General features: G+C 40.3%; 1 protein-coding gene across 2 annotated transcripts; it reads right to left on the minus strand.

The window, feature by feature from the left end:
• On the minus strand, nucleotides 1-27,429 carry LOC109907495 (ectonucleotide pyrophosphatase/phosphodiesterase family member 3). 2 transcript variants are annotated; one of them, XM_020505482.2, is made up of 25 exons: nucleotides 27,324-27,429; nucleotides 21,969-22,056; nucleotides 21,579-21,713; nucleotides 21,105-21,230; nucleotides 20,880-20,940; nucleotides 20,617-20,714; nucleotides 20,415-20,494; nucleotides 18,465-18,584; nucleotides 18,063-18,172; nucleotides 17,879-17,944; nucleotides 17,687-17,759; nucleotides 14,269-14,377; nucleotides 13,877-14,005; nucleotides 13,759-13,790; nucleotides 13,411-13,538; nucleotides 13,227-13,296; nucleotides 11,804-11,891; nucleotides 10,081-10,253; nucleotides 9,205-9,250; nucleotides 3,044-3,198; nucleotides 2,467-2,602; nucleotides 2,047-2,124; nucleotides 1,581-1,713; nucleotides 1,232-1,385; nucleotides 1-302 (listed from the first exon to the last, which is right to left on the minus strand). In XM_020505482.2, exons 1-25 carry the CDS (start codon nucleotides 27,363-27,365, stop codon nucleotides 129-131), a joined length of 2,604 nt encoding a protein of 867 aa, XP_020361071.1. In that variant the 5' UTR covers nucleotides 27,366-27,429; the 3' UTR covers nucleotides 1-128. The 2 variants fall into 2 exon arrangements, with proteins under 2 accessions (XP_020361071.1, XP_031649450.1); XM_031793590.1 differs by lacking the exon at nucleotides 27,324-27,429 and adding an exon at nucleotides 24,603-24,743.
• Nucleotides 27,430-27,825: the final 396 nt, after the last annotated feature.

Genomic DNA, 27,825 nt, shown 5'->3' on the forward strand with positions numbered 1-27,825 from the left:
TTGATTTGAATCATGAAATATTTATTAAGTGGATAAATACCCACACTAGACAAACTAAATAAAATGTATGTTTTTATAATTATCAAATACCTCTACCAATACATGTATATTTCAAAAGGTCATTCATTTCAAGGTCTTCTGTGAATGGCAGCAGTTGGGCGAGTCTTTACTTTTAGAAGTTCCGGGATAGGCCTGGTGCTGCCTTGATAGAAATCCAATCCTGTGAGCCACTCTACATCTCTGACACGTGATTGGTGGAACCACAGGTGGTCTTCAACCCATAGAGATGCCGTGTCACCATTCTGTGGAAGTATAAAAAGCGGATCAGTGACACAGACCCTAATTATCACTACTTAGGTGTTGACACAACAAGACAGAGGTACAGACAAAAATAATAATAATAAATAATATCAAGTTGCGAACCAGAGGTTTTCCACCAAAACATCATGATAGTTGCCAGGTGTTGGGAAAGGGGCATGCAAACGTTGACTATCTTCAAAACAGATGAAAGTTTGGGTGTTTTCTCAACTTTATAAAACTTCCCTATGTGTTTGTCAGTGGTAGGAGAAAGAGAAAATAGGATAATTTTGGTCATAAAGTCAATCTCATCTAAAATGGAGTTTGGAACTTCAGTGCGTCACAGCGAGTAAATGAAGGTTGGGTTTGGATTACAATTATGTCAACAAACCATGCCCCCTTTTGCCAATCTCCAAGGCAGGCTAGCTAACGTTAACTAGCAAGGCATGCTAGCTAACTTTTTAGCTAATGTTAGCTTACCTAGCTAGCTAGCTACCTCATTACAAAGTGGTTAGGTCATAGCTCATACAAGTGTATTGTCTAGATACTACTGGTTATGTAACATTATCATTTGATAATGCTAGAGAGGCAGGCTAGCTAGCTTACGTTAGACACAATCCACGTTAAACACAATCCACATCAAGGTGAGAACCAAGGGTTTCCCACCAAAACATCAAAAGAGTCATGCAAAAGGTTACTCTGTCTTCAAAACAGATGAAAGTATAGGTGTTTTCTCAACTTTACCACACAATTGTTTTTGCATTTCACTACGTGTTTGTCAGTAGTAGGAGAGAGTACAGAATGTACATCATTCCAAAACACTCTGTACTTGCAATTCAAGTACTTAGACCTGTCCAGTTTTTCTTGTTTTTTTTTGGGGGGGGGGGTTTACAAAGAAAGTGTGCAGTGCTTTGAGGTGATATGGTTGCCTTACATTACAGTTCTCTGAGTTGTCCGCTTTGTGTGGTATCAAGAAGGAAACGGTCTGTAGCTCATTGTTACAGCTGCTCACTGGTTGCGAGTCCTTACAGCTGGTGAGAACTGCAAAGTAATGGGTTGGGATTGGAATCTGTGTACCTGTTACAAACCTTAATGAAAACAAGAAATAAAACACTGGTTAAGACTGAAGTGTCTGGCATCGCTGCAATCCTCTGTGCCCCATTGATAGCGCTCTGCAACACTACGTGTTTCATGATTGCCTTTTGTGAGATTTAGAAACTTTGCTTCCTCTCTGCTCCATGTTATAACACACAATTTTGTATGATAAAGAAAAGCTCACATACTGTTCTATCTGGTCTTGAGAATCAAACTGTCCGTCGTAGTTGTAGTCAAATGCCGGGCCTGTCACCACATTAATGCCATTATATTGACTGGCATATTTTTTCAGCAATGTAGTGTGGAAGTAATCCCAGATCTCTATAAAATACAGAAATATGCATCTATTTATCATGAGCTGAAGCTACTTGTATGACGTGTGGTGTTGACTGTTTGCTGTGTCTGTTTTGTTTGTTGACGTTCTTTTATGTTGTGTGAAAACTAAATACAAATTGAATCACAAAAAAAAGTACATATAAATAATAATAAATGAAAATAAATGAATGTTTAATTATATAACATGTAGGAGACGTGAGTAAGGGAGAGAAGTAGAGAGACACGCTGAATTAGAGTACAGTGAGTGAACAAGAGAGGAAAAAATGAGTTTGAAGGAAGCAAGAGGGAGCTGTCTCAGACTGTGAAGAGTGTACGTACTCTTAAACTCAGGATACATGGGTACAACATTGCTCATCAACAGGCCATCATACTCCTCCTCTGCTGTCTTGTTGAGATCTGGGCGTCACAAGAAATAACACAAACAACAAGATAGTCTTATTGAAGTAACCTCGTTATTTTGACAGCTGGATGCCTGGGCGGAGAAGTATAATATTATTTTAGGGGAGACCAGGGGGAGGGGGAGACTAGATGAGCAACAGTTTCTTTTTGACATACATTCTACTATTACATCACTTACAGCAAATCTCTCTGGCTATGAGTGTCTGCTAACTAAATGACATAGAAAAACAAAAACAAAGTTAAGGGGTTGGGAGTTAGACTTCTTTGTTGTTTCAGATGTATTCTGTTTGCTTAAGATTAGTGTATTTGACAGTATAGATGTAAAATCATCCCGCATACTGGGAGGGTAGAGGAAACCGTGGGTAATGTTCCTGGCTGAAGCATACTGGTCACATCTGGGACTTTTATCTGCCGGGATGCGGACATCAGCCCTCTGACAGTCTGGTGTGACTGCTGGCAAAGGGTCCATGTTTTCCTAAAGAGGGTGACATAGAGGAGGAAATTACTACAAAGGTCCTTCCTGCATTACTCACATCCACTCTCCACATCCTTTTGAAAACATCCAAGGGAAGTAAGGACAACATTGGAGAAGACAATAGCAAAAAAAGCAACCTAGGATCTTCTCCAATGCATTTTGACAAGGATGACCCCTGTACTTTGTATGTCAATTTACATTCCAACCTTCCTTTAGATATCATTTAATCAAAGTGGATGATCTCTGAGAGCCAATGTTTAAACTCATCATAGCTCATGTTTGACGAAAGAATAGATCATTTGAAGACTTGTGGACATTCACATATCATTCACATTTCAAAGTAAGAATTAACCAAAAGTTCAAATTAATGTGTCTAACAAATTACACTTGATCAGTTACTGATTTGTAAAAATGATGGCCTTTAGATGAAATTACTCTTACAGGTTTGTCCAAAGTATATGAGTTCCACACTGGCATGAGGAATTTTTTGCTATAGGCGTTGACAAAGCCCTGATGATACAGTAAGCAGTAGTCATTGCTGGGTTGCTGCATTATTGGTCTTCCAAACAACATGTGCTTCTGCTCAACAGCTTTCACTGAAAGTGAGTAGACAAACAGATGTCAGATAAAGATGTACTATGCAGAAATCACTCTGCCATTTCCTGGTTGTAAAAATTTGAAATGTTTGCCTAATTTCAGTTTATGTAACAAAACAATCATTGTACCATATAACCACCTGTGAATTTCCCATAACATTACTGTATGTTTGAAGCTGGTGTACAAAACCTAAAGTAAAAGACGCAAAAACAAAATGTAACCTGTTGAGTGTAGGGGGCAGTATTTTGATGTTTGGATGAAAAACATACCCAAATTAAACTGCCTAGTTCTCAGGCCCAGAAGCTAGAATATGCATATAATTGTCAGATTAGGATAGACATTTATTTTAATGTTATTTTACCTTTATTTAACTAGGCAAGTCAGTTAAGAACAAATTCTTATTTTCAATGTCGGCCTAGTGGGTTAACTGCCTGTTCAGGGGCAGAACGACAGATTTTTACCTTGTCAGCTTGGGGGTTTGAACTTGCAACCTTCCGGTTACTAGTCCAACACTCTAACCACTAGGCTACCCTGTCTCCCTAAAGTACTCTAAAGTTTCCAAAACTGTCAAAAATATTGTCTGTGAGTATAACAGAACTGATATTGCAGGTGAAAACCTGAGGAAAATCCAACTAGGAAGTGCCTCTTATTTTGAAAGCTTCCTGTTCCATTGCATGCCTTCCCTCCATTTAAAGTGATATCAACCAGATTCCTTTCCCTATTGCTTCCACATGGTGTGAACAGTCTTTAGACATAGTTTCAGCCTTTTATTCTGAAAAATGAGCATTGCGTCAGTGGATGGCTGGGTGCCAGCAGAGTTTTGCATGCGCAACAGCTTGGAGCAGACATTTTCTCTCTCTCTCCTATTGAAAAAGCTACGGTCCGGTTGAAATATTATCGATTATTTATTGTAAAAACAACCTGAGGATTAATTATAAAAAACGTTTGACATGTTTCTAAGAACTTTACGGATACTATTTGGAATTTTCGTCTGCCCCGTCGTGACCACTCGAGCCTGTGGATTTCTGAACAAAATGCGCCGACCAAATGGAGGTATTTTGGATATCAAAATCATCTTTATGGCACAAAAGGAACATTTATTGTGTAACTGGGAGTCTCGTGAGTGCAAACATCCGAAGATCATCAAAGGTAAGCGATTCATTTTATTGCTTTTCTGACATTCGTGACCAATCTACTTTGCTGCTAACTATTTGTAATGTTTTTTTCTGCTGAGAGAGCTGTCCTTACATAAACGCTTGGTTAGCTTTATCTTTAAAGCTTTTTTAAAATCTGACACACCAAGTGGATTAACTACAAGCTAAGCTGTGTTTTGCTATATTGCACTTGTGATTTCATGAAAATTAGAAATTGAATTTGGCGCTCTGCAATTCAGCGGATGTTGACGAAAATGATCCCGCTAACGGGATGGGTACGCCAAGAAGCATGCAAAGATTAGAAATAGTTTACATAGAACGCTTCTTAGATTTGCTTTCAATGAGAAGGACAGGACTATAACTCAAAATTCTATGTGAAATATGTCGAGTTGGCCCAAAAGTTACATATTGCAGCTTTAATGTTTTCAAAATTCAACAGACATTCGCCAAAAGCCATTTAAAAATCTATAGCTAATTCACAGTTTGTCACAGAATCATCAAACTAGAGGATTTATTCTATAAATCTCTAACATACTTTTACAACAGTTTTTTAGTAGAAATTCCAGTTTTGATTTCATAGAAATACATAAGATCTATAAAATGCCATTTAAAGCGGTATAAATCAATATATCTGTTTGTCACAGAAACATCAAACTATGTATGATTTATTCTATATCCATACTTTTACAACCTTTGTTTTGAAGAAAAAGTCCACATTTGTTAGAAATACAAATAAATCTATAAAATTCTGTTCAAAAATGTTTTCACTGATTATGATAGAATCATCAAAATAGGTATGATGTATTCTATAAATGTCTATACTTTTACAACCTTTGCTTTGAGTAGAAATTCCAGTTTTGATATGATAGAAATACATAAAATCTCAAATAAATTACATGCATTTGACCACAACCTGTCACGAATCCCGCTTCCTGAGTCTGTGTTTGCCTGTGTTTCTGTCCTGGAGTGTGTTTCCGGTGTCCTGGAAAGCACCCTGTCTGGCTGCCGGGCGAATTAGCTTGTTGGGAGATCGATGTTCACCCGCACCTGTGTCCCATCAGTAATCTGCACACCTGTCCTGATCATCACCTCTCCCCTTCAAAAGCTCTGACCTGACATCCATTCCCTGCCGGATCGTTAGCCATGAACAGTATGTTGTGCCATAGTATCAGCCTCAAGTTGGATAGAATTTGATTTGTTGTTTTTTACGTATTGCGTGCCTTAAACTTACCTCCGTTTGTTTTGTCTTCAGTTACTCACCCGGATCATTTACCCCATTCCCGCCTGGTCGTCGGAGGATTCCGCTACCCCATTGGATCCACCTATTTACTCCCATCAACTCACCACCGCTGCCCGCTACGCCACCTGGATATATCTACCCATTCACATTCACAAATAAATACTCACCTTCTTCCTACTCTCCTTGTCCTGGTCTGCTTCTGGGTACGATTTTGAAAGAACGTGACACAACCCTGACAGAATCACCCATAACTGAGGTGTTAATCATCGTTGAGTATTCAGGAAATATAAATCATATAGTAATAAAGGCATACATTTGCAAAAAACATATGCGTTTATAAAAAAGGTATCACACATCAATGTCAGTCTTTGAAATCCAAATCAGTTTAATCATCACTTGATTCAATGTGTGTACATATTATAGTGAATTTCTGTCATAGTATGTATCTAGTATCTCACAAAGTAGAATAATAAAGTAGAGTAATGATAAAGAACATTAGAGCATTAACTCGGGCCGGAATTCTTCCGGAAATTTTCCATGGGAAGTTGAGCCCGGGAATTTTGCTTAAATTCATCAAAAAAGTAAACTTATAGCAGTGAACCTTTTTCGTGGGATACACAAGGCAATTATAGGTCTTGTGGCATATTTTGGTTAAACTATCCACAATTCAATTGAATAGCAACCCTCTACATGCACAGTGCATTCTTCCATCACATGTGCAGTGCATGTCCATGGCATTTTATAGATTTTATTTCTATAAAATCAAAACTGAAATCTTTCCTCAAAACAAAGGTTGTAAAAGTATGCTAGACATTTATAGAATAAATAATACCTAGTTTTATGTTTGTGACAAACAGTGAAATAGTTATTGATTTTTACATTTTTAAATGATTTTTGGCGAAAATCTGTTGAATGTCTGGTGAATGTCTGTTGAATGTCCAAATGTGTGAATATAAAACCAACTTTACCTCGGTGCCAAACCTTCAGTCCAAGCTTGATATTTATGAAATTCAAATTCAGCCATGCCAATAATGTTTTCAATTCGACTTTTGATTTTCAAAAGCAGCTCAAACATTGAACATGCAAGATTGAACTATAGCCATTGAATTCTACCAGTGCTGATATAGGGAATTATAGACTGGGTGGTTCGAGCCCTGAATGCTGATTGGCTGATAGCCGTATACCACGGGTATCTATTCCACAGTTTACCAGCGGCTAAATCTATGATGTTAAAATGAGCTGATGCAGCTATGACGTTAAAATGAGCTGATGCAGCTCGGCAGGGCAGTCTCCAGCCGAATGTGTATGCAGACTTGACACCCAATACAGCTGTCTGTATTGCGGTCCTGCCAGTCATTTTGTGTCTACCTGTCCCTTCAAGTGACCTAGCTCATTTGTTGGAGTGAGTACACTAGTGGGTCTTAAAGATAATTGTTCTTCTCCCCTTACTCACCCCCCTCTCCATGCCACCCTGCTGTGGGGCGACCAGTCCAAGTCTCTCCAGGTACTCATTGACTTGGGGGCCGATGTGAGTCTCATGGACGTTACCCTGGCATCCGACTGGGCATCCCCACTCAAGCCCTCTCCATTCCCATGGGTGTTAGAGAGCTGGATGGGCACTCTATAGGCTGGGACACCCACCAGACCAACCTACGAGTGTCGGGGAATCACAGCGAGACGATCCAATTCCTACTGGTTGAGTCTCCGCAGGTTCCCGTGGTATTGGGATTCACTTGGCTCCAGAAACACAATCCCTCCATTGACTGGGCTACTGGTGCCATCGTGGGCTGGAGCCCGACCTGCCACAATCGTTGCCTGAAGTCAGCTCTGCCTGTCCCGGGACGTCTTCCTGGGGGCTTGGAAATTGCCCAGGACCTCTCCGCCAGCACCACTGAGTACCAGGACCCCCGGGAGGGGTTCAGTAAGCCCTGGGCCACTTCACTTCTGCAGCACCGACCGGTATCCAAGAAGGTCAAGCCAGATGCGCTGGCACGCCGCTATAGCGCCGCGGCTACACCCCCGTCCCCCCTGCTCCAAGATCATTAGCTCCTCTGCTGTTCGTCCTCTGTTGCCCGGTACCCTCTGTATACCTCCTACCTTTCCTGTGTTTAGAATTAAAGCCATGTCTCACATCCCTTTGTCTTCTGTTTCCAAGTTTGTCCTGTCAGCTCCGGTCTTTTTCCAGCCTCTTTTTCCGTCCTCCTGGTTTTTACTCTGAGCCTGTACCTTTGCTCCTACTCTGTATTATTGACCCCTGCCTGCCTTGACCTGTCGTTTGCCTGCCCCTGTTACAATAAACATTTTTACTTCACACAGTCTGCACTTGGGTCTTACCTTGACACCTGAGAGTTTGAAGTGATTGTGTTAGCTGTGTTGTTGGCTAGCTCATCTGAACAACAGTGTCCCGACGAGTGAGCACGTTTTTTATGCCAGTCAAAATCACGCCTCATTAGCTCATTGTTATAGATGTATCCAAATAAATGTTACTAGAAAACAGCTTAAACGAATACAAAAGCAGCTACATTGCTGTTATTCTGGCTGCACTTTTTGACTTGACTGTAAGTTAGGCGTAGTTGGCTAGCTAGAAAGCATGGGATAAGAAAAGGCTGGCAACGTAACATTTAGAACCAGCGACTGGGTCGTGTCCATAAAAATAAAAAAAATACTGAATAACTGGGTCTTGTCTCTGGCAACCGATAGAACGAACGAGCAGCCGGCTTGGGTAGCAACTCTAGATTTGTGTTGGGACCATATCTTGTGGAAGGATGAAATAGTATGAATAAATTAATCAAAATAATGTTTTTTTATGAAAATATGACAATCATTATTTTAATATGTTGTTAACCAGTTGTATAAAAGTGATAATACCCTCGAATCCAGTGTTTGGAGGATATATTGGCACAGTTTTCTAACACCCATGCCAATATATCCTCCAAACACCGGCATCTCAGTAATTATCACTTAAATAATGCACGGTCTAGAATGCCCTTCAAGGCTATCAGAAACAGGTATTCAACAATGCCATAGATTTGGTAAAGGAGTCAATGGGATGCAGACGAATTGACCAGATTGGTGCACATTCAACAAATCTGTTCTAACAATGTGGCTATTCTTCAAATCTGTCCTGATTTCTGTATTGTAACAGGCCCACAATGTGGTTACTTAAATCCGATTAGGATATATTTGGCTGCATACCATGTAGAAGTTGTCCCTTTTCAGGTTAAGAAGTGACTGCTAAATGCTAACTTTTGTTCGTATATTCATGGTAATTCATAGTAACCTCGTAAACATTTCATTTAGACAAGGCGTTTATTTGAAACATGCATTTATTTGCTGAATTGTGTGCTCTTGTCCGGCTATTAAAAGGGATAGGTGACTATTTGAGACTGTGTTTAAATGACGTTTTACTGTATCCCCCCCCCCCTCATTTTGGGGTCAGACCCGTGGTATATCACGGCTTTCAGACAATCAGCATTCAGGGCTCAAACCAACCAGTTTATAATGAAGTATTATTGCTAAACTCAATGTACCATCTGGTATCATAATTGATTGTTAATCATGACAATATTCAGGCAATAATCTGTCCATACTGTCTCTCGCACAATATTTACCTTCAGCAGCTGTCAGATTCAGACGACTATTTGGATTAGTTACACCCTGGAAAGAAACAAGGATGGTGTTATAGATAAGACTCTGACAATATTGATCCTTTAATTCATTGATTCTTTCATGAATATCAACAACATTGGAGACAGAGACGTTCTATGGTTAGGGTAATTCATGTGTGCTTAATATACTGTACTATATAATACCAGCTTCTTATCACTATAGTATTAAGAGGTGTATACTGTAACTTCAAAGCAGAGGTGTAGGCATGGGAGGACCATCATTTTAAACAAAAAATCATTTTAAACAAAAAACACTTTCCGTTTGTCATAGATGGACAAGGTTAATATGGGATGAAAGGCGAGTTCAAGAAGTCAAGCTATAGAGCTGTGTGATGTCCACATTTTCTCTGACACTGAACATAGAAATATGTATTTTGCAGTTATAAGGAAGGTGAAATGTTATAGTTATTGGTTTTATCATTTGTTTATACTATATTTAGAAAGCATATACGTCATTTCAAGCCTTATTCATACAGTTTTATTGAATAGGACATAGGTCATATAACATATTTTATATTTGTATCATATTTGTACTGTGTACTTGCGTCCTCAAAAGTGACTACTACACCTCAGCAATTTATTTTAAAAAACAATTCCAGAAAGGTGAGATTTGAACCTTTCTTGGCATATGCAGCATTACTAGATATTGTTTGTGGTCCTCTAATGATAAATAATTACTCTTGGGGATTATATAGATTACATTTGAGATGAACATGCCCTGAGGAATTGAGGCTGTTCAGAGGGCAAAAGGGGGTGCAACTCAATATTTGGAAGGTGTTCATAATGTTTGGTGTACTCAATGTAAGCAAGGGGTACTACCAGGGAGGTGCATGTGCAGTCCAGGGTATCTGTGGGTTCAAGGATCACCAGAGGGCACTGCCCAGGGGTTGTTTGCTCTGCAGGGTGTATGGGAGTGTGCCAGGGAGTCCTCAGGAGATGGTTCATACTGCCGTGGCTTCCATTGTTTTGGGATGGGGAGATCCCCAACACATCTGAAAGGGTTTCACAGGGACAATGTTACAATTCATTCATGTTTGAGATCAAATCATATTTGTCGTTTGTACAGGATACAACAGGTGTAAAACAGTCCAGCGAAATGCTTACTGACAAGCTCTTCCTCAACAACGCAGTGTTCAAATACCAGGAGTTATATTTTTTGGCTAGCGCCTAAAGCAGCGCTATTGTCAAACTTCGTCACGTAAAAACTGGCGCTCTGGCATTTCCACACCTTGCGCCAGGTGCAGCAATTTACCTGTCTTACATCAGCTCACTTGTGCTGTGGGAGGGTTGGTAATATGTGAAGTGAGTCCTTAAAAACTAGCACAGCAGTGACAATTTCATTTAGCACAAATAGGGAGATTTAAGTCTCAACAAAAGCTATTATTATAAGTAACAAGGTTGATTACGGCATGGATTTTGACAGCGGAAGCACAGCCTATTCAGACTTGATGTATAGTGCCCATATACCCATGGAACAAGAGAGATGTGCTTTTTTTGTGTGGTGAATCTATATTTAGAAACCTAAAAAACGTTTTTTTTAATAATTTTGTTTAATTTGATTAAAAACCCAAAACATCCTCATTCACGATTGTTTTGTTTTTTGTCCTGCTCAATGCATTCATTAAGCAGCCAAGACTATAAATAAACGGTTTGGCTCATGAGACCGTTTTGAAATAAATCTTTATCACCAAAGCTTCATTAAAAAGATCAAGGGAGCAGTAAAACAGTAAGCCGACATTCCCTTTTGTGTCTATGTATTGTACATTATTTTAGCCAGCTCCTGTTATTATTTTGGAGCCTTTTATCCATAAAAGGTTTCTAAGTGGTCTTCTAGTGAGGCTTTTGCTGTCATGCTTTTGCATTATTCACAATTAACATAGGCCTACCTGTATACTCCATTTCACTTGTATCCATCCCCATTTACAAAGAGCGCCTATTGTACGGTTAGTGGGGGTTACCAAAGATGCGCTCCTACAAACCTATTCAAAATATTCAGTCCTATAATGCAATATCAACGGTGGGTAGGCCTACAGTACATCTTGATATTGCGAAGTAGCCTCACATATAGCCTACAATACATTTTAAGGGGAGCCTAGTATTTTTTATTTCAGGAGAAATGCGATGCGTAAAGACATGTATAGGCCTATTGGTGAAGCGATTACAATGTTGACTGCAAACACTCAAAACATATTTATCAAAAACTGGATGTATATTTTTGTTGCTATTATTAATTACTGTAGCCTATGCTATTTAATAAATCGATTAGGACGAGAATATTCCGTGCCCCTCCAGCCGAATTGGAGTTGATGACATCGAAATAACCGACACAACTTGAGACTACCTCGTGCAATATTAGGCCATGGAACACGTTGATTGGCCAGTGAATGGTCAAGCCCTCGCCCCGCGTTCAACTTACTTACTAATCAAAACCCAGCCCTTTCACAACAAATTCTGCCACTTAATGATGGACTGACAGAAACAATTTCTTGGTTAACACAGACAACTGACCCTGTAATTTACTGCGATATTTACTGCTACTCACCACACATGAGATTGTAGAGCTCAATATTGGAGAATGGTTCTATTTCGGTTTTATAATGAAACTTGGGTCCATAGCTTAAGAACATAGCCTGAGGAGAAAAAAGAGGGTCTTCATCATAGATTTAAGTTGTAATTTTTCCATCTCTTAAATACAACAATATCAATATACACTGCGTGTAAAAAACATTAGGAGCACCCTCCTAATATTGAGTTGCACCCCGTTTGCCCTCAGAACAGCCTCCTCGTGGCATGGTATCTACAAGTTGTCGAAAGCGTTCCATAGAGATGCTGGCCCGTGTTGACTGCAGTGCTTCCCACAGTTGTGTCAAATTGACTGGATGTCCTTTGGGTGGTGGACCATTATTGATACACAGAGGATACTGTGCAGCATTGTGGTTCTTGACACAAACCGGTGTGCCTGGTACCTACTACCATGTCCCGTACTTTTACATGTCTCAATTGTCTCGATGATTAAAAATCCTTCTTTAACCTGTCTCTTCCCCTTCTGCTACACTGATTGAAGTGGATTTAACAAGGGACGTCAATAAGAGATCATAGCTTTCACCTGGTCAGTCTATGTCATGGAATGAGCAGGTGTTCCTAATGTTTTGTGCACTCAGTGCAAAGATGTGTGTGTATATACATACATACATACATACATACATACATACATACATACATACAGAACAAAAATATAAACACAACATGTAAAGTGTTGTTCCCATGTTTCATGAGCTGAAATAAAAGATCCCAGAAATGTTCCATGAGCACAAAAAGCATATTTCTCTAAATTGTTTTGCACAAATTGTTTTTCCATCCCAGTTAGTGAGCATTTCTCCTTTGCCAAAATAATCCATCCACCTGATAGGTGTGGCATATCAAGAAGCTGGTTTAAACAGCATGATCATTACACAGGAGCACCTTGTGCTGGGGACAATAAAAGGCCACTCTAAAACACAATGCCACAGATGTCTCAAGTTCTGAGGGAGCGTGCAATTGGCATGCTGACTGCAGGAATGTCCACCAGAGCTGTTGCCAGAGGATTAAATGTTAATTTCTCTACCATAAGCCGCCTCCAACGTTGTTTTAGAGAATTTGTCAGTACGTCCAACCAGCCTCACAACCGCCGACCACACCAGCCCAGGACCTCCACATCTGGCTTCTTCCCCTACGGGATTGTTCGAGACCAGCCATCGGGACGGCTGATGAAACTGAAGAGTATTTCTGTCTGTGATAAAGCCCTTTTATGGGGGAAAAAAACTCATTCTGATTGTCTGCGCCTGGCTCCCCAGTGGGTGAGACTGGCTCTCAAGTGGCTCTCAAGTGGGTGGGCCTATCCCTATATTTTTTAAACCAATCAAATTAAGTTTGTACTCATTAACTAACTGATTTTATATGAGTAAATGGATCTCCTTCCTACTCACATGCATACTGGCATCATCATTGTCATACCCATGAGCTCCACCTGCACAGAAGGTCAAAGACCCTGGGTATCTATAACATAACACAGAAATATGTAAGAAGCCAATATTTTGCTACATCAAGCCCTACTAAAATCCACACCAGGGTTATGTTCATAAAGCAGGGTGGAGTTTCTTAAATCGGTACCTCTCGAACAGCCATCCTGGGTTGACTATCACGCTGACGTCCTCAATGCGTCTACTGTTTGCATAGTGGAACCGCTTGGGCAGATGGTTTTTCAGGTAGGGCTTGACCTTCTGACCGTTCTTCTTGCACTGGAATCCCAAGAAAACAACATATTTTTGATCAATCACTAGGTTTCTATAACAGATACGGTATTAGGGACAAAACATTATGGGACTGTATACAAACAACCTATGACCAAAGCTTTGCCTAAACATTTGATTATTCCTCAATTGGAACATTTCCAGTCAATATGGCAGTCACGGCTAGTTTCAAATCAGGGTGAATGATTTATTGTAGCTTCTTACTCACCGTCATGTTGGCTACAAGTCGGGCCGAGTCCACTGTCAAAGGAAACAACAGGAATATGTCATTTTTATTGTGATACAAGGAACGGGTACATTTTCTACATGTTTGGTCTTACACTCACAGGGTTGGTTTTTGTCATTGGATCTAATTCTCCCAAAAGGTCCCTCGTAGACATATAGATCACGAACATTTTCCACCTGGAGTAGATCCTGGAGGACTTCCTTCCTGTCACAACTTGTGTCCTCCATACCTATTGGTGTAGCCCAATACATTTTTTGTTGAAGTTCCCACACAAACTTATGTGAACAGCATTGAACTATTAAGCCACAACACGAATACAACAATGCTTACTATTTTTTTCATGTTTGTAGACTAATTCCAAATTATTCTAAATACATTACATTTTTAGACATACTAGGTCTATGGGAAAGAGGTCCATTTGCTGTCCAGATGTCAGATTTGTGGAGGGAAAGGGCAAATACATTTGATTCTTTTGATTTATTAGCCTCCTACCGTGGTCAGCTACGATGATGATGTTGAGACACTGATGCAGGTTCAGCTGTTTGAGTCCGTTCATCAGTTGACCAATGACCTTGTCCACTCCAGTGAGAGCCTCGATCAACTGAAATACAGTGAGAAACTTGTGAGACTGTTATATATCTGTGTGGGTAGTCTTCAATGACTTCATTGACCAAGGCTAATGGCACCCTCAACATAATCAAACCTTGATTATTGTTAAGTACCAGTCTATTTACAAAAGGGAAACAGACTTTGACATGTGTTTACTTGTGATTTATGCATGATTATATGAAAGCAAATGTGGAGTTCTATATAAAAAACAAAAGCTATGTAATTTTCTCTTGGGGTTATTACAATACGTAAATGTCATTAGATCGTAACTTTGCATCATGATGATTTAACAATATGTTTTCATTTATAAGACAACTAATTTGAAGGGGCCTTTTCAATGGAGAAAAACTATACCCAACATAATTGTCAACGGCACCATTTGTTCACATGTGAGCAAGACATTGAACTTCCACCTTTTGGTGAGCACTTTAATTTGGCGTTCAGCATTGAATCTAAGCCATGTGTTTTGAAAACAGCGGTCATGGATCAAAATCATTCAGTGGGTTGCTCTGTCTATCAAATCAAATCAAAAATGTTTTGTTACCTGCACTGAACAGAACAGGTACCTTACAGTGAAATGCTTCCTTGCAAGCCCTTAACCATAGATTTTTATTTAATTTAACCTTCATTTAACTAGGCAAATCAGTTAAGAACAAATTCTTATTTACAATGAAGGTCTACCCCGGCCAAACCCGGACGACGCTGGGCCAATTGTGCGCCGCCCTATGGGTCTCCCAATCAGCCTAGATTCGAACAAGGGGCTGTAGTGTCCCCTCTTGAACTGAGATGCAGTGCCTTAGACCGCTATGCCACTCGGGAGCCCAAAACCAACAATGCAGTTTTAAGAAAAACAAGTGTTAAGTAGAAAATAGATGAGTAAAAAAATAAAAATGACAAATAATAAAAGAGCAGCAGTAGAATAACAGTAGCAAGGATATATACAAGGGGAACCGGTAGAGAGTCAATGTTTGGGGGCAAAGGTTAGTCGAGGTAAATTAGGTCATATGTACATGTAGATAGAGTTAAAGTGACTATGCATAGATAATAAACAGAGAGTAGCAGCAGCGTAAAAGAGGGGGGGAATGCAAATAGTCTGGGTAGCCATTTGATTAGCTGTTCGGGAGTCTTACTGATTGGGGGTAGAAGCTGTTAAGAAGCCTTTTGGACTTAGACTTGGCGCTCGGGTACAGGTTTCCGTGTGGTAGCAGAGATAACAGTCTATGACTTGGGTGGCTGGAGTCTTTGACAATTTTTAGGGCCTTCCTATGACACCACCTGGTATTGAGGTCCTGGATGGCAGGAAGCTTGGCCCCAGTGATGTACTGGGCCGTACGCACTACCCTCTGTAGTGCCTTGCGGTCAGAGGCTGAGCAGTTGCCATACCAGTTGGTGATGTAACCTCGATGCTCTCGATGGGGCAGCTGTAGAAGTTTTTGAGGATCTGAGGATCCATGCCAAATCTTTTCAGTCTCCTGATGGGGAATAGGCTATGTCGTGCCTCTTCGCGACTGTCTTGGTGTGTTTGGACCATTCTAGTTTGTTGGTGATGTGAACACCAAGGAACTTGAAGCTCTCTACCTGCTCCACTACAGCCCTGTCGATGAGAAAGGGGGCGTGCTCAGTTCTCCTTTTCCTGTAGTCCACAATCATCTCCTTTGTCTTGATCATGTTGAGGGAGAGGTTGTTATCCTGGCACCACACGGCTAGGTCTCTGACCTCCTCCCTATAGGCTGTCTCATCGTTGTCGGTGATCAGGCCTACCACTGTTGTGTCGTCTGCAAAATTAATGATGGTGTTGGAATTGTGCCTGGCCATGCAGTCATGAGTGAACAGGGAGTACAGGAGGGGACTGAGCATGCACCCCTGAGGGACCCCCATGTTGAGGATCAGCGTGGTGGATGTGTTGTTACCTACCCTTACCACCTGGGGACAGCCCATCAGGAAGTCCAGGATCCAGTTGCAGAGGGAGGTGTGTAGTCCCAGGGTCCTTAGTGATGAGATATGAGTGCACCACTATGGTGTTGGATGCTGAGCTGTAGTCAATGAGTAGCATTCTCACATAGGTGTTCCTTTTGTCCAGGTGGGAAAGGGCAGTGTGGAATGCAATCTACATTGCATTGTTTGTTGATCTGTTATAGCAGTATGCACATTGGAGTGGGTCTAGGGTTTCTGTGATAATGGTGTTGATGTGAGCCATGACCAGCCTATCAAAGCACTTCATGGCTACAGATGTGAGTGCTACGGGTCTGTAGTCATTTTGGCAGGTTACCTTTGTGTTCTTGGGCACAGGGACTATGGTGGTCTGCTTGAAAGATGTTGGTATTACAGACTCAGTCTGACTCAGGGACAGGTTGAAAATGTCAGTGAAGACACTTGCCAGTTGGTTATATTTTGTGTAAATGAGAGCTGTGTCAGGGGTAGATTATGGTGCTATAAAAGCATGTTTAAAGCAGTTACGAGAACAAAAACAAAGGGTAGTTTCGACACATGCCTGACCTAAACACAAGAAGTGAGCCTTTTTGGATTACATTACGTAACAACAAAGCAGTACATCATGACCTTTTGCTGTTTTGTCCTTGACAGGAATCGAACAACACCTTTGAGGCGGCAGCCTTAATGCTTGACTGAAATAGGTGCCAGTGCTCATTTTGTGTGCTGGTACTGTTTATATTTAGGTGCAGGAACTCTGCAGTAGTGTTAATTCTAATATTAGTTATTTTGTCATTCTGGTTATTTTATTAATAAAGATTTATGGACCATTTCATCAAAGTACTTCAGAGCATCTGAAGTGTATCTTATTAATGCGAGAGCTTTGGACTATAAAGTTCTATCAGAAAAAAAGATTATTCTGAGATAATTGGCTTTAATGCTCCGAACTCTCATTGGTTTGAATGGTGTCAGCAATTTTTATCTTGTATTATTTTGAACTTAACATGAATTGTTGCATTTAGAGTACTTTAATAGGTAGAAAACATTGAACAGAACGAGCCTATGTCAATTACATTATTTTTTTCCAATGCAGATATAGCTTTATTGTCCCAAGCTCTCGAATGATAGATACAGTATAAGCTTAACAATCCAGAACCTGCTTTGACCTGCAGGTTGTTGTAAGGTTGTTGCACCAGAGGTATTTCAATAGTCTGCAGTTTCTTCCTCACCTCTTCTCCTTCCCTTGATATGCAATAATCTGAGAACAAACCTGTTGTTTGCCCTTCTCCTCTCAAGGTATTTCAGTTAATTGCATATGAAATAACTTCAGACTAATGAGATGCATCCTGGTTGTTTTCCTTATTGACCTTACCCCTCCACTGACAGGACCAAAGCTGTGCCCCGACTTGTCCGGCTCCTCGAGGTACAACGTGAAGAAATCTGGCCTGCAGGGACAACAATTGTTATACACCACGACATTATACACAATGCACTTTAGGCTTGAATGTCTCTGATAAAGGCTTGCTAGTAGCTGGGATGCCTCTAACTTAAATGGGGGATTTACCTCTCATTATCTGGCAACTGTAGCCACTTCAGGAGTGTGAAGACCCTCTCCTCAAAAGGTATTTTTCTGAAATGAAATGAAAGGCATGACAATAGAAAATGACAGTTCTTATCATCCAAGGGTAATAAAGCTATCGGTCTATTCATATATGAGAAAGAAGATAATTTATTCCTGATTATATTACCCGTTGTAGTCTAAGTTGATGTCTGGGAAACTGCCATTGATTTTGACATCTGAGCCAGGCCAGAAATACGTTCCTGCTCTCAGTCCTTGGTAACTGGCAGTGTGCCAAATCTACAATGACAAGGTTATGTTTTCGAATCACTCCTCAATACTGATCGAAGTATTCATTTGAGCAGAGAGTTGTGTTCTTTCGTGAACTACAGCAACACACAGAAATGCACAACACACAATGAAAAAAAAAAATATTGACGTCAGGCTGACTTTCAACGCTATGGTCAAAAGATGGCAGTAGGCCCGGTATCTGACTGTGGGAAACCAAATAAAAGTATTCTTATCTTGCTTATCTAACTCTCTAAAGGTTTCAATGTGAATGGCAGAGCAGAAAACAGGGGGGTGTACTCACAGGCTGACCAAAGTACCATCTGGGGTTGGACTTCTCGTCGTTTGACAGACTGAAGGAAGCGTTGAACACAGGGTCATACATCTTGTTGTCAACCAGTCCGTGGGACTCGGAGTACATGCCCTAAAAGATGACACAGTGGACATTTTGTGAAGAAGAATACAAAATTAAATGACACAGTTTTGGCAATGACACAAACTGCTGCATATTTTTATTTCTTATACAGTTGAAGTCGGAAGTTTACATACACCTTAGCCAAATACATACAGATCAGTTTCACAATTCCCGACATTTAATCCTAGTAAAAATTCCCTGTCTTAGGTCAGTTAGGATCATCACTTTATTTAAAGAATGTGAAATGTCAGAATAATAGTAGAGAGAACGATTTATTTCAGCTTTAATTTCTTTCATCACATTCCCACTGGGTCAAAAGTTGACATACACTCTATTTGGTAGCATTGCCTTTAAATTATTTAACTTGGGTCAAACGTTTCAGGTAGCCTTCCATAAGCTTCCCACAATAAGTTGGGTGAATTTTGGCCCATTCCTCCTGACAGAGCTGGTGTAACTGAGTCAGGTTTGTAGGCCTCCTTACTCGCACATGCTTTTTCAGTTCTGCCCACAAATTTTCGATAGCATTGAGGTCAGGGCTTTGTGATGGCCACTCCAATACCTTGACTTTGTTGTCCTTAAGCCATTTTGCCATAACTTTGGAAGTATGCTTGGGGTCATTAACCATTTAGAAGACCCATTTGCGACCAAGCTTTAACTTCCTGACTGATGTCTTGAGATGTTGCTTCAATACAGCCACATCATTTTCCTTCTCATGATGCCATCTATTTTGTGAAGTGCACCAGTCCCTCCTGTAGCAAAGCATCCCCACAACATGATGCTGCCACCCCCGTCCTTCATGGTTGGGATGGTGTTCTTCGACTTGCAAGCCTCCCCCTTTTTCCTCCAAACATAACGATGGTCATTATGGCCAAACAGTTCTATTTTTGTTTCATCAGACCAGAGGCTATTTCTCCAAAAAGACCAATCTTTGTCCCCATGTGCAGTTGTAAACCGTAGTCTGGATTTTTTTATGGCGGTTTTGGAGCAGTGGCTTCTTCCTTGCTGAGTGACTTTTCAGGTTATGTCGATATAGGACTCGTTTTTATTGTGGATATAGATACTTTCGTACCTGTTTTCTCCAGCATCTTCATAAGGTCCTTTGCTGTTGTTATAGGATTGATCTGCACTTTTCGCACCAAAGTATGTTCATCTCTCCTTCCTGAGCGGTATGACGGCTGCGTGGTCCCATGGTGTTTATACTTGCGTACTATTGTTTGTACAGATGAACGTGGTACCTTCAGGCATTTGGAAATTGCTCCAAAGGATGAAACAAACTTGTGGAGTTATACAATTTTTTTTCTGAGGTCTTTGCTGATTTCTTTAGATTTTTCCATAATGTCAAGCAAAGAGGCACTGAGTTTGAAGGTAGGCCTTGAAATACATCCACAGGCACACCTCCAATTGACTCAATGATGTCAATTAGCCTATCAGAAGCTTCTAAAGCCATGACATAATTTTCTGGAAATTTCCAGCTGTTTAAAGGCACAGTCAACTTAGCGTATGTAAACTTCTGACCCACTGGAATTGTGATACTGTGAATTATAAGTGAAATAATCGGTCTGTAAACAATTGTTGGAAAAATTACTTGTGGCATGCACAAAGTAGATGTCCTAACCGACTTGCCAAAACTATAGTTTGTTAACAAGAAATGTGTGGAGTGGTTGATAAACACGTTTTAATGACTCCAACCTAAGTGTATGTAAACTTCCGACTTCAACTGTATATTTGATATCCCCTTGTTGGCTGATATACAATTCTGTGGGTCTTTTAAAAAGTCATACCTGTCATAGTGCATAACAATGGGTTTGTGTGTGAGGATATATACAGTATGAGGCTAACCGTCGCAATGGTGTAGTGATTCGGGAAGGTAATGCTGGGGAACACAGGCTGCATGTAAGGCGCAGAGGTGCCACAGGTTCCTGTTAGAGGGATAAGGAAAAAGATTAGCCCTTATGTGCAAGCCCATTGGTATGGTTAAGGCAGTTGAACAGGGATGATGGCACAAGCTGATCCCATCTGACAAAGGGATGATGGGACTCACTCAGTTTGTCTAGGACGGGGATGAGGGAACTCCATGTTTGTTGATACTCTGCTCTCAAGCCGTCCAGTGAGATGAGGAGCAGCGGCTGCAGTTTAAAGCTAAGGGTAAAAATATAGATTTTTAGAAACAATTAGAAAATATGTAGAATTTTACATTTTACATTTAGTTTAGTAATTCAGGTAGATATTGAAGCCTTTTCTAATCATCTTGGCATTCTTGTTTTTTTTTAAATTTTGTGCATTCCTTTATACGCTGAAACATACTTCGCTGGACATTTAGGGCTCGCCAAATCCACACAGTCATCTGCCACCCATTCTGTCTCTCCTTCATTTATGGGAAAACAAGTACAAGTGAGAAAATTGAAGAAGAAAAAATCATTTCAAGTGTTCCTCCAAATCTGTCTCAATGCAAACATTTGAGCTATTGAGGATACATGGATACATGGTAATGTGTACATTGACGTGTACATTTCATAAAGTTATTCTCACCTTGACAGACATGTTTGAAGTTGGTACAACAGTCACCAGCACCCAGGCAGTCGTCAGAGCAGTGGCACCTGCTCTCCGCCAACCTCGTTTCTCCACAGCGCAGTTTGGTGCACTCCCATTGTTGAGCTGTTGGATTAAACCATTAGAAGTGGTGAAGCTAGCTAAACCATAATAAGCTAACATGTGAACAAGGAAACAATTCTGTCATCAAAGTTCAGTGTTTTCTTAGTTGAATAATGTGGTAGACTTGAACCCTATTGGTCATAATATGCTATCATAAAAAAATATATAACATGACAACACCCAGTGGCGGACGGTGCCGTTTATGATGAGGGAGGACGTTGTTTTTTTTCATGAGCATGACCTTATTTCTATTACAGCATATTGGATGACTGTCATTCATATTCCATTCACCCAGTTCAATATAACCCCGCGCTAGGTGGCACACCCCAATTTACAGTAGACATGGCTCACTTGGTTGGAAACAGATTTCCTGAAAGTCATAGCAACAGTTATTGTTGATGACACACTGAGTATCACAGCGACAGCCTGGTGTCTCATCGTCGAAGGGCTCGTAGCATCTGTTCTTGCAGGAGGTAGTGGGAACCACTGGAACACATGAACGTACACTGAGCACTTCCAGTGGATTTCACAGGTGCAGCTTATACAGTAGAACAGGGGGCACCAACTGATGGCTCGCGGGCCAAATCCGGCCCACGAGCCAATTTGATTTGGCACACCAAGGTAGTCTTCATTTATTGTTGAAGAGGTGATATCAAATATCACATTTAATTGTAGTTTTACATATTGTGGTTGTGTACGTGATTTTTTTTACAGAATCTGCTCCAATAAGAAATAGTGTACCTTTGTTTCGACAGTCCTCTAGTTGTAAACCAAGCCCCAGTCCGAGCCCTAGGATTATGGTGACCATGGAGATCGCCAAAGCACCTATCTACACATATAGACACACACAAACACATACATGCATGTAAGCGCGCGCACACACACACACACACACACACACACACACACACACACACACACACACACACACACACACACAGTATCAGTACAAGTATCAACCACAAAGACACTAGTTGTACAATTTTTTTATACAAAATGTTTTTGAAAAAAGGGCATCCCATTTACTGTGGTATACCAAGACGGTAACACTTTACAATAAGGTTCCATTTGTAAAGGGTTTATAAAGGGTTTGTAATTACGATACTAACACTTATTTAATCATTTTTAAATGCATTTTTAACCATTAATAAATGGGTTATAATTAGTCAAAATAGTGCTTGCCAAATAGTGAGCCACTATTTACCTCCAGCTATTAACCATTTATAAATGCACTTCCAAATGCGTATAATATTGATGTGTCATCATGCAACCTTATTTTCAATGGTTTCACAGTTAAACTATAGTCATTTTCTCACTTTTGGGTGTGATGCATTGTTGCTCTGTCCCATGAACAGAAGAGGTTGGTTTTCAGACCAACGGTCAACTCCCATGATGTGTCTTTCCTTTCTTTCCGTTTGAAACACTGATGATGCATTGGTACACATATTTAAGGCCTCATCTGAAGAGACCTCATCTGAAGATCTCAAGCCATATTACTGGTGTGGTTCGCTGGTTTCTGAAAAATGTCCCCTACTTTGTGAGATCTGCCCATCTGTGAAACGTGCTTGAAATAAAGATGACCTGGAACGTGTCCAGAATGTTGTGTTGACACTGACATTATGTGACAGTGCGTAATGAAGAATCATGATGGACGTGGCTATGAGAAGTGTGCAAAGTCCAGACAGAAGAGATTGCATGAAATAATCATTGTTCACAGGATCAAAATGTTGATATGGAGAGAGGGTAAATTCTCTATGCAATTTGTTTCACTTTTGAATGCAGAAATTCTGCTGGATGATTTAGCACACTGCTCAGTTAGCTAAGTTTAGCTAGCTTTTGTGGTTTAGCATGCTAGCTAGCTATAGTAGTTATCTAACTAGCTGTTAGCTGATAAGTTAACTAGCTAGCATTCTTTTTCAGCACACTAACATGAGTGACTCCAAGTTTAAGACGAACTTACTAGCTAGCTAGCTAACTAGCTAGTGTATTATCAAAAATCGTGATAACTAGCAAACCCCTTTCATCTGTGATAGCTAGCTATTGGTGTTAGCAAGTTTTATTTTACCTTTATTTAACTAGGTAGGCTAGTTGAGAACAAGTTCTCATTTGCAACTGCGACCTGGCCAAGATAAAGCAAAGCAGTTCGACACATACAACAACACATGTTAAACACGGGCTATTATTAGTTTTAGCTAGCAGTGGATAACATAACTAGCTATGGCTAAATGGTGGGAATCATGATGATGATATCCAAGCACGACTCCAACACCATCATTAAGTTGGCTGACGACACAACGGAGGTAGGCCTGATCACCGAAAACGATGAGACAGGAGCTCAGAGACCTGGCAGTGTGGTGCCAGGACAACAACCTCTCCCTCAACGTGATCAAGACAAAGGATATGATTGTGGACTTCAAGAAAATGAGGGACGAGCACACCCCCATTCTCATCATCAGGGCTGTAGTCGAGCAGGTAGAGAGCTTCAAGTTCCTTGGTGTCCACATCACCAACAAACTATCATGGTCCAAACATATCAAGACAATCGTGAAGAGGGCACGACAACACCTATTCCCCCTCAGGAGACTGAAAAGATTTGGCATGGGTCCTCAGATCCTCAAAAAGTTCTACAGCTGCACCATCGAGACCTTCCTAACTGGTTGCATGACTGCCTGGTATGGCAACTGCTCGGCCTCCGACTGCAAGGCACTACAGGGGGTAGTGCGTACGGCCCAGTACATCACTGGGGCCAAGCTTCCTGCCATCCAGGACCTCAGAGGAAGGCCCTAAAACCCCATGGAATCTGTTTTTCTTCAATATAGCCACACAGCACTCTGAACATCCCCTGTGCCATTTCATGCTCGGGAATTGTGAGACAGAACAATATGTCTTCGTGAGTAGCATCCCCGACATGTAGCAAACAAAAGTCATTGATTGCATGGGCATCTCGGCCCTCACAGCTAACATTTGGAGAGCATAAGCTGGGGAGTATGAGTTGTTCAGTCAGTTTCCTCCTAATTGCTAGCTATAGCATACATTCTTAGTTTCACAGGTTTATCTGGCAAAGGTATTGATGGGAGTTTCTGTGCCTTTGCCTCCCCACACATTGTTTTCACCATATCAATTGCAGCCGGTAATATCAAAGTCTCTGCAATAGGGTGTGGTTTCATAGCGTAGCGGGTTTAGCCAGTCACTGTATGACTCAAGTGTAAGGGTCAAGTGCGGCCTTTTCCCACGATCTAAGGACTCTCTGGTTGAATTTTTACTGTTACATTTAATGAATTATCATTTTGTCATGCCTGCTCCCACTTCCCCTCTCTGGCACTCAAGGGTGCCAGGTTGCCCTTCATTACGCACATCAACGATCATTGGACTCACCTGGACTCCTTCACGTTGTTGATTGTCCCCTCTATCTGTTTGTTCCTCAGTTTTGTGCCCCGTGTCATCATTATTTTCATCATGTCGTTTTGTTCCCACCGTCCAGACGCTTCTTTTGTTTGATGTCCGTCTTCCATTAAATGTTCACTCCCTGTACTTGCTTCTCGTCTCCAGCATTTAGATTTGTAAGGTTAACCATATTACAGTGATTTAGGAAGACAAAAGATGATTTTATAATATTAATAATTAAAAATATATTTTGGAAATTCTCCCGCGACCCCATTTGTCATTTTTTATTAATCTGTCAATTTCTCTTCTGATTTGTAATGTTAAAAAGGGGAGAAAAAGACACCCCTGTTTATCTGAATTAGATAGGCTACAGATTTGAGTCACTGCAATTAAAATAGTTTTCCCAATGTATCCTTCTATTAAATTCTATTTTTTTTTCTTACTATGTATTGCATATTTGAGGAGATTACTGTATATACTGTTAGAAATGTTTGTAACAACATGAATAAATGGCCAGAAGTTTTCCACTTTCTTTTAAGTTTATAGATCTGTCATTCTCATTGAAAGCAAGTCTAAGAAGTGATAGATCTGTTTTTATGTGTGCTATTTCAATGCTTCCTGTTCTTACGTTTCATTTTTCCATCTTTTACTTTCGGTTTTGTACACCAGCTTCAAACAGCTGAAAATACAATATCTGTCACGTCCTGACCTTAGTTATCTATGGTTAATGTATAATTTTGGTCAGGTCAGGGTGTGACGAGGGTGGGTATGTGTGTTTTACCCTGTCTACGGTTTTTGTAATTCTATGGGGGTTATGTATGTCTAGGTAATGTAGGTCTATGGTGGCCTGAATTGGTTCCCAATCAGAGGCAGCTGTTTATCGTTGTCTCTGATTGGGTATCCTATTTAGGTTGCCATTTTCCATTTTGGTTTTGTGGGTTATTGTCTATGTGTCGTTGCCTGTCAGCACTCGGTTTATGTAGCGTCACGTTTGTTTAGTGGTACTTCTTTTAATAAAGAAAGATGTATTCATATCACGCTGCGCCTTGGTCTCATCAATACGACGAACGTGACAATATCTTTGGTTATGGAAAATATATTTCACAGCAGTTTAGATGGTACAATGATTCTCTACACAACGACTGCTCGTTTTGTTACATAAACTGAAATTAGTCTATTAGAATTTTAGCAACCAGGAAATGGTGGAGCGATATTGCAACTTTAAAAGTATTTTTTGATAACTTAGTTAAACATGTTTACAGGCCTGTTGTTTAAGAAACATGATACTTGTAGCAGTTATAAATGTCGATAACTCAGTTATAAATGTTTATAGGTCTGTCACCTTTAAAATAAGGTATACTTTTAACAGTTATACATGTGGGTAAATCATTTATAGATGATTTGAGAGTTCAGTCAGAAGTTAGACATACTTATAGGCAGTATTGGGTACTCATCACTACATACATGAGAGAGGATTCAACACTTTGTTAAATATGTTCCGTCAATGAATGGTGGGTGTGAAGACCAAATCAATCAACGTTGTGAGAGGATACCTCCTCCAATGTTTCACCAATCAAAGGTATTACGGTTACCATTTTACACCAGAGCGTTCACCGTACTTAAACTACCACAGAGAAGTGATGTTTGTTGATATAATCTGGTAATCTGTTAAGGGGTAATGATTGAATAATGTCCTGGATGTAAATTACCAGGGCATCAGGTTTTCAAAGGTCAGTCAAGACACATCATAAAAACCATCCTCTGTTCCTGGGACAGAGCAACAATGCATCACACCCAAAAGTTAAATAACTATAGTTTAACTGCAACCATTGAAAATTTGGTTGCAAGATGACATAAAGGTTCCTCTTATAAACATTTCCAAGTGCATTTATAAATGGTTAATAACAGGAGGTAAATATTGGCTTACTAATTGACTAACACTGACCAGTTATTACACTATTTAGGCCAATGTGATATAACCGTTTATTAATGGGTTATAACTCATTTACAAATGATGAAATAACCGTTCTATCCCATTTATTACCCCAAATGGAACCTTATGGTAAAGTGTCCCGGGAAAAAATGTAGGGTTGCTGAGTCACTGTGGAGAACATATGGTAAAAAATGTGCAAAGGATACAAATACACTGGGCATGTGGAGTGGGCAATACACAATAAGCACACATCTGTGATGGTAAAGCTACTAGTCCCACTGAAACACTTTCCCAAACATGACCCTTCATATGCCTTACGGGTATCCTTTTGATTGTAATGAGCATTTTTTTGTAGTGCATTTCATGAGTAGTGTAAGTATTATTCTAAGAGTAGTTTATTTGTATGCATTATAAAGTACAATTGCACCCTTTCCCATGAATCCAATCAATCTTATGCATATCCTATCTCGATAACACTTAAAACTACTTAAAGCCTGCCGGTATGTTTTATAACATACATTAAGCATTTATGAGCCTTTGTAAGGTTTTATAATAACGATTATAATAATAATAATGTCTATGTATCAACATTTCAACTGGCTGGTATTTACTTAGGATTGCGATGAAATGATTATGAGACAAAAGTCTTACAATACATTGTGACTGCATCACGATAAATATTACCTGCAGGCTTTCAGTTTAGTGTTACCCATTATCTCATTGTACACCACTTCCATTAGTGAAGCATTCAAAAGAAGCTGGATGTTGGATGCACTTACGACAAGAGTCTTCTTTCCCTGCAACTCCTTGCTTATCCCCATACTTAAGAGCTGTCCAGCTCTAAACACAGCCAACACGAGGTGCTACTTCACCACAACAGTGAACTCTGGAACTCCATGAGTGTGGGAAAGTCATTTATTGTCAGAAGAGGGAACTTCGTGTTTCTGCAACTGTAAAAGGCAAGAGACCAATTGAAAGCTTTGGGAACCTGTCCAGAACTCACCTGATATTAAGCTTTACAGGAAATGCTAATGATTTACAGGGAAGATGTTTTGCAACTCTTGATTTTTACAATGTTCAGATCTGATTGCAGAGGACTAAAAGGTTAGAGAGGCAAGCCAGCAACCAGAGCGTTTCGAGTTCAAATCTGGGGTCCAACAAGAAAATCTGTTGGGAAGTGAGCTGGCAGGCAGAGGGTTGCTGGTATCAAATCTTAGATGCCATTGCCTGCTGTTGTGCCCTTGAGCAAAACACTTAACCCCCACAATAGCTCCCCGCACC

This window comes from Oncorhynchus kisutch, linkage group LG17 (assembly GCF_002021735.2).
Source record: "Oncorhynchus kisutch isolate 150728-3 linkage group LG17, Okis_V2, whole genome shotgun sequence".
NCBI classification, from domain to species: domain Eukaryota; kingdom Metazoa; phylum Chordata; class Actinopteri; order Salmoniformes; family Salmonidae; genus Oncorhynchus; species Oncorhynchus kisutch.